A 13,420-nucleotide genomic window follows, 5' to 3' on the forward strand; every position below is an offset into this window, starting at 1 on the left:
TGTGTTAAAATTATTTTTTCTTTTAGTTATAGTGTGTGTGTGTGTGTGTGTGTGTGTGTGTGTGTGTGTGTGTGTGTGTGTGTGTGCTCATGGGTGCAAAATTTTTTTGTGTGGGCACATGGAGGCCAGAAGTGAGCCTTGGGTGTCACTACTTGGTACCTGTGTGTTTTTATTTATTTATCTGAGACAAGGTCTTTCTCATTGGCCTGGAGAATGCCAATTAGGGGAAATTGTCTGACTGGTGAGCCCAAGGCATTTCTGTTATCAGTACTGGGGTTACAAGCATGTACCACCTGTTTTCTTCACATGGTTCTTGGAATGGAACTCAACTCCCCATTCTTACACAATAAACAGCTACCTCCCTAGCCACACATAAATTTCATAAGATACCATTTTAATCATTAATGAAGATCAATTTCCTATTTTTCTTACAAAGAATTTGTAAATATTTTGAACACAAATCATTTGCTAAGCACAGAAAAGCCTGGATATCCTTTCTTTAGACTGGCATCTATTCTGCTTTATACCCAATCTTAAGTAGGAAGCCTGTATGACTTACCCTATTGAAACAGTGCTCATGGTTGGGTCCATAAAAATGCTGGAGACATCTCACATTGTTTTTGTTGACAATCTTGTTGAAGAACTCATTGACATATTTGATGGGGAACGCACAAACTGCCGATCGATTTGTGGGTTCAGCAGAATCTGGCTTGCTTTGTGCAAACACGCCGTAGAGAATGTCATCATTTGGGCTGGCTCCTATTTGCTTAGCAAGATTGGCCCCAGGCTTACTGACATATGCAGCTTGGAGGATATTAAACACTTCCTCCCTTGTGGATCTCTTTCTCCTTTTTTCTGTGAGAATACACTCCAGAGGCATTTCCATGTAGGAGTGCAACCCAGAATCTACAGAACAGAACCTGATTATTCGTGTGTGAAAAGTTTGAGCATCTAGGGTTTCCTTTTGGACCGTCAGAAAGTAAATAAAATGGTTGCTTTCGAAGGCATGTATGTACTTTATGGGGTAGGAATCTCGGAATTCAGGTAAGACATCAATATAGGACTGGTCCGTCAAAAACTTAAAACCATCTAGGGTTTCCTTCAGCCGTCTCACTGATATCGAATGCAATGAATGATCAGGAAAGTAGGTAGAATTTATCGTATTTCCCACAAAGAAATTGATGAACCGGTCCTTTTCAGACAGGAGGACTTTGGATCCCAGGGCACTCACTACACAGTCAGGACACTGGCCGGACTCTTCATCCACGTGTGGGGAGAACATGCAGTGAACCTCGGACTGTATGTCAGCAGTATTATCAGGTGGAAGGACATGCCGCTGGCAGGCCCCTCTGTTGACGCTGCCACAGCTAATGAGTTGATCGTCGTAGTACGTATCAACAAGCAGAGCCATGTTGACGTTGTCTTTCCAAACGCCTCCTGACGAATTGGCTTTGCTGCTGCAGTCCTGACACGGAGAACAATCTGGGTGTTCCAACACTGGTCCAGTCTTGTACTCGGACACCTTCTGAAGGTCTTTGTCATTTAAAACATAAATGTAGTTTGTGGCTCCAAGGTAAATATGATGCCCATGAAGAACGACATTCTGGATGGGGGTTTCTGAGGTGAAGTTGGGCAGCTGATACTTCATGTTCATGTTCATCTCGGACTTCACTAGGGCCTCCTTGCACTCCCCATGGCTTCTCTGCACCAAGGTCAACAGCAGCACCAGAATGCCAGGTGACAGCACTGTGGGAGCCTTCATTGTGAGAAGTTGATCTGCCAAGATACATTCAGGCAAAAGCTGTTTAGTCGTCATTAGAAACCAAGAAGAAAAATGGAAGCCCTCCTCCAGCTTCGCTAGCAGAAATAACATTTCCTAATTGGAATTTTTACATAGAATGGAAACAAAAAACTGCTAGCTAGCTTCACATAAAGATGCATTGTTGGGCTGGACATGACTCCACATAGTTTAATTTTAGAAGTCAAGCCACGAACGAGTAATTTTCAAGGACCATTATGTGATGCAAACAATGTTCTGTGTTGAGGCCCAATGCAGTAACTGAGAGACATTCAGCTGCTGGGTAAGAAACATAGCACATTCTTTCTTAGCCCCTTGCTGGTGGCTTAATGTGGTTTCATATCTGTGGCTAATGACTAGGTTGATACTTAAACTTTCTTGGTTAGTCAAGTAAAGGAACTGTGGTTCAGATTCATTTATTCTAGAAATCACAGCAGGCATTGTTTCCTTGGGAGCATGTAGAATTACGAGGCTAAATTTAGCTTCCTTTTGGAAGAAAACAATCATAAATCCTAGAAGCGCGCGCGATCACATGCTGTTTATAGGATTTTGTGTGCAAGGAAAAGGTATGGCTATAATTTGGCTATAGTTAACCTATTGTTTCACACAGACAAATGCTTAATGCAAGATCACTAGGACTTTGAAAAACAGCAGGCTGAAATGTGTAAAGTAAAATTTAATCTTCAGAACTAAAGTTTTAGAGCTTTTACTCAGGAAAAAACAACATATTGTTCATTATCAAGTCAAAAAGCTCTTTGGTACAAAGAACATTATTTTAGCATTCTGTGGTATACACACGGACCAGTGTTTCTCCCGGGAAGTGTGACTGGCTTGCTATTCAGTTTTTAAAAGTATAAGGGGCACGGGTTAAAGTCATGCGTCTTCTACCAATAGTAGCTATGTGCAGTGGTAGGGTATTGCTTTGCAAGAGAGAGACTCAGAATGAAGCAAACTAAGTACCTATCACTGTGTTTTCTGTTAGGGTTGAAGGATGCTTAAAACCATATTTGGCATTACAGAGATGGTAAAATCTAACTTTGGATCCACGAAACCACACCCAAAGTCACCAAGCAACTAATATGTGCGTGGCTCTGTGCTTACACTACAGAAAATGGAAAATGGGCCATGGTTTCTGCCTTTCAGTGAACCTAAAAAACGGTTAATAAGTAACACACAGACACTGATGACTATACCTCCTGTCATTACAACACCCCATATGGCTCAACCCCCAAAACTACCAGTATCAGGAAAGGGAAAGATAGCTTTTGTATGGGAACATGGTATGTGAAATAGGTACACATTCATTATGCTGTTAGGTCCAGAAGGAGGACAGCATCTGTCTGACTCATTACTGTATTCCAAGAATTGGGTGCCAAGGAGCCTGGAACGCAGCTGGAATTAAGTGAATAAATATTGAAGCTGTGTGTGAAGGAAAAGATAAGCAATAGGTTCAAAAACAAGAACTTGAGTTCATCCTTTTTGATTTGGGGTCTATTAACTTTCTAAAAATTGGGAGCTTTAAAGAAATGGTTGAACATGACTATGATGGCCTTCAATGAAGTGAAAGAGGGCCAGAAGCAAGATGGTGGCCCCAAGAACAGAAAGAGGGAGCGAGAGGCACAGTTCAGTAAGTAAGATTTGACACCTGGCTGGACGGAATAAAGGGGAGGTTAAGACGACTGGAGTCGTCTGGGCAGAAGGAGAAGGAGTTCCAACAGCATGGCAGGAGCAACAGGAAGTTGGCTAAAGGATGCGGTTTTTCAGCATGCTGAGTTTAATGAAGTGATGGGAACCAAGGAAGGTTCTACAATAGAAATGGCTGGAAGGGTTCACATCACTTATCGGGAAGCAGGTGCTTGGATTATGTGACAAATGAAATTCTGAGCAGATAGAACATCTGTGCCAAGGAACAGAGTAAATAATGAAAGGCTTCTGAGGAAAGCTGCCCTTATGAATGAGAGGCATGACTGGTCCAGGTGGGACACATCTGCTTTAAGTGAATCGGGAAGGAATGCAAATTCAAAACTCGGAGTACTTGGTACTTTGTTTATAATAACAGAAATAAACTGCATGTACATGCATTGGCATGAGAGTTAAAACCTAGGCTGGTATGCTTGTGGTGGGACTAGAAGAAAAAGAGGTGGCCAATGAATTAAATCTGGGAGAATACCTGCATTAAAAGAACTAAGCGAAGTGTGAAGAAGGCATTGAGACATCAAGAGCCAGCATTGTTTCAGTGCTAGAGAAGCCAGGCAAGCGTCTCCAGAAGAACTTAGTCCACACAGGAGAGGACTATTTGCTGACCTTCAAAAGAGTGGTTTCAATAAATTTAATGGTAGTCTTCAATACTATTAAGGTGAAAGGGAATGTGTGTTTTGAGGAAGTAGAACGTTCATCCAAGCGAGAACAAGCTGAAGGCACCAGCGGTTGGTTGGAGATCATTGTCAAATTAAAAGGGTGTATGCTCATTTGCAAGACTTTCTCTTCTTCTAACACTGATTTGGTACCTACAAAGACACAGTGCTCTCCTCTGGAAAGCTCATAGTTCATTAGTCAAGGCAACGAGTTAACAGAGAGCTAGCTGTGTAAGTAGACAGGAAACCAGACCACAAATGAGGCTAGAATTCACTCCTCAAGGAGGACAGTGAACGAAGATTCCTCACAGACACACTAATTTTGTGTGCAGAGAAGCAGTGGAGAGCACATGGTGTTGGCAGGACAGTGGCAAGTACTAGAGTCTGAGAAGTGGGGGATGGGCACAAGTGAGAGACAAAGCTGATGATGCAATATTCCAAACAGGTATTTCCATGATTCCCGGAACAGAAGAGAGGTCATATTCTCTGATACAGCCAGAGTGGAGAAGTCACATGACAATACAGGAAAGGCGAGAGGTTCAGAACCTGATACCTCTATGTTCTAAAAGTAAATCAGAGTGTACAGACATGTGTTTCAAGTCATGGATAGAGAGGAGGCACTAGGGACTTCAGCTGGATGAAGAGGTTCAAAATAACTAAGGCAGAGCCTGCAAACTGAGATCAGTAAGAAATTAATGAAAGGGTCCCTTTGAGCCCCAGGGCTTCTTTAAGGTAAGATACAATCAACATTCTGTGGCCTCTGCTTTACACTCATGAAAGAGAAGAAACCTGGTAGTCTTCAGGGTCCACATGAAGGGATCTGGCTGAGGAAATAGGCTTTGGGGTGATGTACAGCCAAGCTAGGAAATCGCAGTTGTACCAGAGAGCAAAGGGAAGTTTCAATAAGAAATTGCTGAAAGAGGTACAAGCCATATAATAAGAACAACAATAACATGCTTTGTGTGCTTACCACATGCTGGGCATTCCGCTAAACCGTCTGAGTTCTCTCCACAAACATCCTGTGAAGAAGGAAGTATGGTTAGCATCCTCTTCTGGATGAGCATGCTTGCCAGGAGTCAGCTAGTGTGACTTTAGTTCCCCGCCTAGCAGACAGCAGCCCACCCTGAGATGCTTCATTAACACTGAAGCAGCTTCCTACACAGAGAGTCATAGCGGAGCGGACATTTCACCATCACATTTCCGACCCCAGCTCTTCCCTGTCTAGTCATGTGACTTAAGGCCACCCATCCACCTCTGTGCCCACAGTTTGATACTCTCATGTGATTGTTCCTAAGTATCAAAAAGAAGGGCTATTTTGAAGATGTATGACCATTTTAGAGTACATTTAAGACTAGGAATTGAACTTGCTTTTTTAATGTGTAATTCTCATTGTTTTGAAATATACTAGACCATATCTGGTGCCAAGTAGAGAAACAAGAAGAAATGAGAAGGAAGGATTAGGGATTAATTGTCTTATCAGTCCAGAGTATATTATATAAAAAATTAAATGTTTTCTCAACATGACATATATCAGTATATCTTCCAAATTTGGGAGCACTATTTCTGTATTTTCTCCAAAAAATATGATATGAGGGAAATAAGTGAATACATTTTTCCAAAAGGAAGGCCAAACAACATTATAATTCATTTGCTTCCAAGTTGATGCCCATTAAAACAGTACTGAGTGTGCATGGCTTATAGTTTTTCTCTTGTGAAAGAAACTTCAAAAATAATCTTTATTTTATTTTTACAATCTGAGGGATTACATAATGTTTTAGAAATAAGAATAATGTTCTAAGGTTGATATATATGACACTCACTGTGTTCACTCTAGCTGAACTAGCTAGAATTCAGCAAATGTACAAACAAGCTTTTTGTTATCTCATTTGATGGGACAACAAAGCAAAAGAAAACCAGAAGAGAAGAAGGATGTAATTAATCATTTAATACACATCATTTTCTTAACTATTCCAGCTCATTAAGACTAGTCTCTGTTTACAAAGGTGTGTGTTGGTGAGACCAGAGTGCCAAGTGCAGACTCTGGTGCCAAGTGCACAACCACATACTCTGGTCAGGTGCATTGTGGGACCCACCTCCTTTGTGAAGACGGCTCTGTAAATTCAATGATGAATACATGTTAGTGCAGTGCCTGGCCTGTGGTAGGTCAATGAATGTTCTCTATTACCGTTGTTTATTCAAAATCTCAGAAAACATAGATCGGCATCTATAATGTGCCAGATACCAAGAAGAAGGCTGAAGATTCAAAGATGACTAAATTACTTTCCAACTGTCAGTGAGAACAGAAACTAGTAGGAAAGACAGACAACCACACAACAGTTTAAACTCAAGGCAAGAAGTTCAAAGAAGGGAAATATAGCCGGGTGATGAAATAAGTGGCCTTGACAATCAATTATGGTCCCTTCCTCATTACGCATTTATAATTGTGAGAAGCAGAACCTAGCAACTGAAGCTAAGTTATGTGACCCAAAACAAGTCACTCAATTTCTTTGGCTTCAGCAACTTTCTAATTTGTAAAGTGAGTTTTGAACAGTGGCATGCTAGGGTCCTCTGGTACTGGCTTAGGACACCTATTTTGTGCGTCTCTTCCTAGCTCATATTCCAGTGACCTTATCTTGACAGCCCCAAATCAGCTACATCATAGGAATTGGCAAATACTGCAAATTAGAGCTTTGCCTCCCACACAAGAACGGTTATTAAATATTTACTGGCATTCCTAAACTGAACCAGTGAACTCCACAGTATGTTCTGACTGTGGCAATTCTGATCTCAGCGATGACTTTTCTACAGTCACCTGCCACACCACTGCCATCAACTTTCATATGTCACTCTTGCTTCCCCAGCTCTATGCCAGATCTGTCTATGCCAGAAATTTTAATGTTTGTAATGGCAGGGACTTCAGAAACACTCCTTCCCCATATATTTTTGCCTTGCTCCATTTTTTCCTGTGATGTGTGTGAATCATACTTTCAACACAGAATGTCTTTTCCACCATTTCTGCTCCTTTTTTTTCTCTTTGAAATAGTGCTAGCCATTTAACAGATTTTTTTTTAAAACTAAATGGAACATATAAAGATGATTCAAACAGACTGACTAATTCATTCTCTTGAACTGTGCACATAGCAGATAAAACTGAATCACCTATAAAGCATTTCTTGATTTCTCCGCAGTTGGTAATAAGTATACGCTCACTGAGCAAACATTTCCTGTAAGCGAGCACCTCCATGCCATCTCGGTCATTAAACCTGTGGCATTTAGGAGTCTTTTCATTAGAGGCGGCCTGTTAAGTATGAATTCAGACTCATAACCGTCCTATCTGCCATTCAACTCTTCTCTCCACTTATCTGCTTTGAGCTTTCTCATGAAAGTATCTTGTGTTGGTCATATCATTCCTCTCAAATCTAGCAATATGGTGGGTTTTCAGGTATTTGTTGAGTGGCATCTGTGCCACCCAAAAATTCAACCAGCAACAAAAGCACAGTGTTGCATTCAAAGATTGACTCCTCAGGAAAGATCACAGCAGGTGTAGTGGGACACTTCCTAACGAGGAAGCCTTTGTAAACTTTGACACAATTAACTTCATTTTAGGACCTGATTCTTCTCAGAAGTCACAATGATACATAACTATGTTGAAAGCACTTCCTAGTTTACAAGATAAACTCAGTTATATTTTTCTAACTATATTCATAAGGTAAATGTTATTTCCCCCTTTTTTTAGATGACATATGTGTTAGAAGAGAATGAAATGTTAGCTAAATGTACACAAGAAATCAAGGTCTCAGAGGGAGAGGGAACTGTAGTTTTATGTAAAATAAAAAAACTTTTAAAGAAAAAAGGAAAACAAGGTTTCCTCAGTATTTCTAATTTTTAAAATATATGATGCTTATTTGGACTGTTTTTAATTAGTTGCATTTCTAGGGAAAGGGCTTTATTCAGAAGATGCAGTACCTAAATGAACCCTTATTTGTACCTGCTCAGCACCTCTTACTTCTTCCTTGGGCAGCTCTTTTGAAAACTCTCTTTACCTCATCTCCTGAGATTGCCTATCCATCATGCTGCCCACTTCTCACTGCAGGGCGAGTCTGCCCAGCAGACAGGCTTTTCACCGAGCTCCTGTCTTCTGAGCCAGTGCTCAGTCAGGGTGAACACACGACCAGAGCAAGGACAACCATATGGATGCTGGCAGCGAACCACTAGTGTTCAGAGGTTCCAAACACACAGATGATGCCACCTTGATATCACATCTACTATGTGGGCAGAGCCAGCCAGAGCTGAAGCTGGTGCTATGGGCAGAGGAGCTCAGACATGGAGAGGGGAAGGTTCTCACTATCGTCGGGCTATCTCCAACCACCATATTTTAGGCTTAAAGGAGCTAATGAAATTGTGTCTTTCCTTCTTCCTTATGGTGAGCATTTTCATAATGATTCCTTTACTCCTTGCAAATCACAAACAAATAATATCCAGGAAAAAAAATATGGACGTGTGAGTTCATACACAAGGTCAAATGCATAAAAACAACTTTACATGAAATAGAGATCAGGCATGTTTAGGGTGGTATGGCCCTACCATAGACTACATAAAATATTCAAATAAGTGGGACAGAATGGTTTCTTTGTGTTTTTGAACAATTACTTGTAAATATCTCACTTGACACCTGGGAACATATTCATTAGCTGAGATTTCTGGGGTGGCATACTGTTTTCTTTTTTTCCCCTACTATGTATTTCTGAAGTCTATTAGAATGTGTAGCATGAACTCAAGATGAAAATAATGTATCTAAATGATGAGTTAACATATAAAACTGTAAAAGATTTCAATAATACATTTAAGTGTATAAAGGGAGTTTATAATTCTGGAAAATGGCTGAGATGCCATATTAAGGAAGCTAACCCATAAAAACAATCACTGTCACATATAAGGGAGCTTGCAAGAATGACATTCTAAGAAAAATTCTTAGCCCTCTCTAAATTTACATTCGTTCCATTACCTTTAAAAGTAGGACTATAAGAGCTGAGGTGACTCAGTAGGTAAAGTGCTTGACACGCATGTGTGAGGACCTTAGGGGATCCCCAGAGCTCACATGAAGTGATGAGGTAACATGCATGTCTGTAATTACCAGAGCTTCTGCTGCAAGACAGGAGGTAGAAATGGGAGAATATTCAAAAGTGAGTGACCAGCTAGCCTGAGATACACAATGATGAACAATAAGAGATTCTATTTCAAAGAACTTGGAAGATTAGGACCGACTCCAAGGTTGACTTGCAACCTCTGCATGACCACCATGCATGTGCCCACTCTGCCAGATTAGAAAAGGTAGGATCGTAATAATAAAGTTATAGCAACAAGATTCCAATAAGAATTTTCTGATGACGTTTCAAGGGCTGGATTTGTAAACAGTCACAGTACATGGTGTTACACAATAGTGAATAGATATTTGTGAGCATCTGTTACATGACAAACAATTGTCTAGGTACTGAGAATTTCAGTTGATTTGAAGACAGCTAGATAAACTCTATACCATAAGCCTGTAGCCTAAATTGAAACATAAATGAAACCAGAGAACTGTTAAGAAAGCAAAGTTTACAATTCTTTTTCTAGATTTTTTTCACTATACTTTGATAGTAACCACAGTCTTTATAATAATAAAGACAATACAGCATATCATAATCCTTTCCAGTGCAATCAGATCCTTTCTTCCTTGTTTCCTTCCTTCGTTCCTTCCTTCGTTCCTTCCTCTCTCCCTCTCTCCCTCCCTCCCTTCCTTCCCCTCCCTGCCTACCCTTCCCTTTCCTCCCTTCTTCACCCCTTTCTTTTACTTTTTTCATTCCTCCTCACCCTCACCCCAAGAGGTCAAACTCATGGTCTTGAGTATGCTAGGTAAGTGATCTACCAGACACCTATATCCCAAGCCCAAGTGGTTTCCGATGGTGAATTAAAGGAACAAAAGGAAGCGTCTGGATTTTTCAGCCCATTTAACTGCTCGTTTGTGTGATCACATTTAAATAATCCAAAATTCCCACAAGACCATGTTATTTTTAATGTTTACAGATTAGTTGGTCCCAGAATACCTCTCTTGTACTCTAATACCATGTAGAACTTTCTGGATAAGAGGTGGAATGTGGTGGGGAGAGTGGGAGGATACTTAGGCCCAAGACCAATATGGAAGTGCCTTACCCCTTTAGACAGCCCGGCCCCAGGGTCAGATTCTTTTGTTTCTACCTTGAGGGTTGGCCACGAAGGTCTTAAATAAATTATGGGATACACTGGTATTCATTTATGCAGCGCACACTGACATCTAATGAAGGCAACATCCTTGCTTATCATCCTGAGCCATGCCTTAGCCAGTTTGGCTTGCTCTGGACAGCAATGAGGAAGTTGGCCAGTGCTCTGGGAAAGACCACTCCGAATACCTGCCCAGTGTTTCATTCCTTTACTTCTCTCTGCAGTTTAAATAGAGTTATTTGTTATTTCCGCACCCTTGGCCATCTTGTGGTTTTCCTCTAACTCAAGTTTCAAGTTCTTGAAGCCCTTAAAGTTCTTCCAAGACAGAGGCCACAGTAAGGGCCAAGCAGGAACCACAAGTTTAAGGAGTAAGCCCATATCCCCACAGAGATTTAGGAAGTGAAAGTGGAGGAGACCCATTTAAATCTCAAATACTGGATTCTTTTTTAGTGTAAGCATGTCCCATGAATATATTTAAATGACAACCCTAATTGTAAACGTGTAGAGAAAAATGAGGGAGTGACCACCTCTTGAAACAAACATACCTTGGAATGAAGAGACTTAGATGGAATCTATTTATCTTGGGAGTCGGACAGTTTTCTGTCTTTTGCTTGCTTGCTTTTTGTTTTCCTTCCTTCCTATTTATTTATTTAATTGTACTGGGATTTGAACCAAATGCTTACATGTGAGGCAAATGCTCTTCTATGTAGCTACACCCCTGGTCCTTTGGTTCTAGACAGTCCTGCTGCATAGTCTATGCTGCCTTTGAACGTTCTATGTGGTCCAAGCATACCTTCAAATTGAGATCTTTCCATCACAGCTTCCTCAGTAGCTAGGAGTAAGGCATGGACGACCAGGCTTGACTCAATTTTTAAGAGTTTGTTTCCCTAACACATACATATTTGCAAACTGTGCACAATTTCTTATTTTTATTTATTTTGATGCTGTTATATATCTAAAACGTGTTGTTTTAAATGGGATCAATAGGGTGACTGAGTTCATCAAGTGATTTTAAATATCACATGAAGGTATAACTTTCAAAGGGCATAAACATTCTTTTTTATTTTTTAGAGAAAGGTTACACAACTTGTACATTACATGAAATTTCATAAAAAAGATCTAGATTTGTATATTTATTAAAGATTCAGATATAGATGGCTATAGAAGAAAACGTTAAAAGTGGTGCTAGAATAATATGCATGCATTATATTGAGTGGGACCAGGGGTTGCTCTAAGCACTTTCTTGGGCATTATACAAATGTTTCTTTAAATAGATAATACTTTTGTTCTCATTCTTGTGTGGTTATCTCAGCCCTTCTCCTGATCATCATTTTAGAAGTTGAAAATGACAGACTTTTAGCCTAAGAAAAAGCCAATTGTGCATTTTCTACTTTCAATATATATTAAGATCTTTGTCTAAGCCTGATATGGAAGAGTAAAGATTAAAAGAATAGAATGCATTCTATCCTCAAGAATTTTGTCTCATAAATTCATAATCTGTTAGCAAACATCTTTGTTCTTTTAAGAATGGCTGAAAACATCCAACTTCTGGGAAAAAAAGAATAAATGGACATTTGTTTTACTATTGTGCATGTTGTAAAAAAAATACCATTCAGAGCATTCATTGAATTGTCAGAATCCTGACTGATGGACAGGCATTTACCCCATTAATAAATGGTAGCTCATACAAGAACATTTCGTTATCCTCAGAAATGCGGAGGTTGAACTCCCACATTGTTAAGAACATGCTAAAAGATTTGAAATCAAAAGCAGTTTTTTTTTTTGTTTAATAGATGAATGGAAGTTTATAATTCAGATTGTGTAAACTCTCTATCAGATTTTGTTCACTTAAGCCAGGAACAGTGAATAAAATAAACTCACAGATTACATCTTTCTACATATGTAAGTTAAAATAAACTAAGCTTAGCAACCCTTTCCTGCTATATTCACAGGCAGAGTTTGGAGAGGATGAACCTGACTGGGCAGTCAGAATGGGAACCAAGAGGGAGGCACATCCAGAGGAAAGGAAGCCAATACATTGCTCACTCGTGAATCAGACATCCCCCCTGTCTGGGGTGGGAGTGGAAAGTGTCCTGGGCAGAAGGAGTGTTCTAGTTCCAAATGGGGGAGCTGTGCTCAAGCGTGGGTTAACCCCTTTCTTTCCTTCCTTCTTCCTCCCCCCTTCCCTTCCTCCCCTTCACTATCTTTTGAGTGAGACGAGATCTTGTACGTTGTTCAGGCCGGTCTCAAACTGCCCTTCTTTTTGTCTCTGCCTCCTAGTGCTAGGATTAAAGGCATGGAACACTATTGGCGGATTTGTTTCCTCTGGGTTTGCACAAGGCAAAAATCCAACAGCTGCGCGGGGAAACAGGCAGTCAGTGGATCCACTTTCGTCATGGTGGCTGCGCCATAGGAAAGAAACCATATCCAGGAAGGAAGGGGACAAGGGTGGAGGAGACACGAGGTGTTAGATCAGGTGGGCCTTTCTTTCTAGGACACTCCTCACTTAGTTCTCAACTCTGTTTTGCTCACATCTGTGAACATTTCCTAGGACGTTGACACTAGCTAGCAGACTCTGGAATGGACTGAATTAGGTCTCGGTTTTGAAGCTGAATTATACAATAGTTTTTTCTCTAAGTAAAATAAAAATTGTGATATTACTGTCAATGAACGGAATTACCAGACTGGGCTGTTACTTTCTGCAGGTGAGGATTTTCATGAGTGAAAATAGTACAATTATGTTGGGAGAAAAATCAAAAGCATACAAACATGTTGCGATCAATAGACCATCAGAAAATAAAGAACTAAGCACATTTTCTACGAAATAAAAATTAAATGTCTTCAAATGAACAGAGAATGCCAAGCAAGCCAATCCCTTTGAAAATAGGACAGGGCAGAAAAGTAAGTATGAGACCCCATTTCTAATATTCAGTAAACACCCTGGATGCTTGAAAAAAAATCAATAAACCTAAAGGTTAGGACAACTTAAAAACAACTGTGCTCAGCATTGCACTGATATAACTGATCA

The 13,420-nt window shown here is 40.2% G+C and overlaps 1 protein-coding gene across 5 annotated transcripts in view; it reads right to left on the reverse strand.

The window, feature by feature from the left end:
* The window catches only part of Met (MET proto-oncogene, receptor tyrosine kinase), a 111,243-nt gene that overhangs the window by 80,758 nt on the left and 17,065 nt on the right, over positions 1-13,420 (reverse strand). For 3 of the 5 annotated variants that reach the window (XM_016002762.3, XM_016002763.3, XM_042272814.2), the window contains exons 2-3: positions 5,123-5,171; positions 560-1,776 (exon numbers count right to left, since the gene is read on the reverse strand). In XM_016002762.3, coding sequence (XP_015858248.1) covers positions 560-1,762 — 1,203 coding nt within the window. In that variant the 5' untranslated portion in view covers positions 1,763-1,776; positions 5,123-5,171. The remainder of the gene's footprint in view (positions 1-559; positions 1,777-5,122; positions 5,172-13,420) is intronic. The other 2 variants (XM_016002764.3, XM_006984281.4) reach the window with 1 other exon arrangement.

This window comes from Peromyscus maniculatus, chromosome 3 (assembly GCF_049852395.1).
Source record: "Peromyscus maniculatus bairdii isolate BWxNUB_F1_BW_parent chromosome 3, HU_Pman_BW_mat_3.1, whole genome shotgun sequence".
In the NCBI taxonomy this organism is placed as follows: Eukaryota; Metazoa; Chordata; class Mammalia; order Rodentia; family Cricetidae; genus Peromyscus; species Peromyscus maniculatus.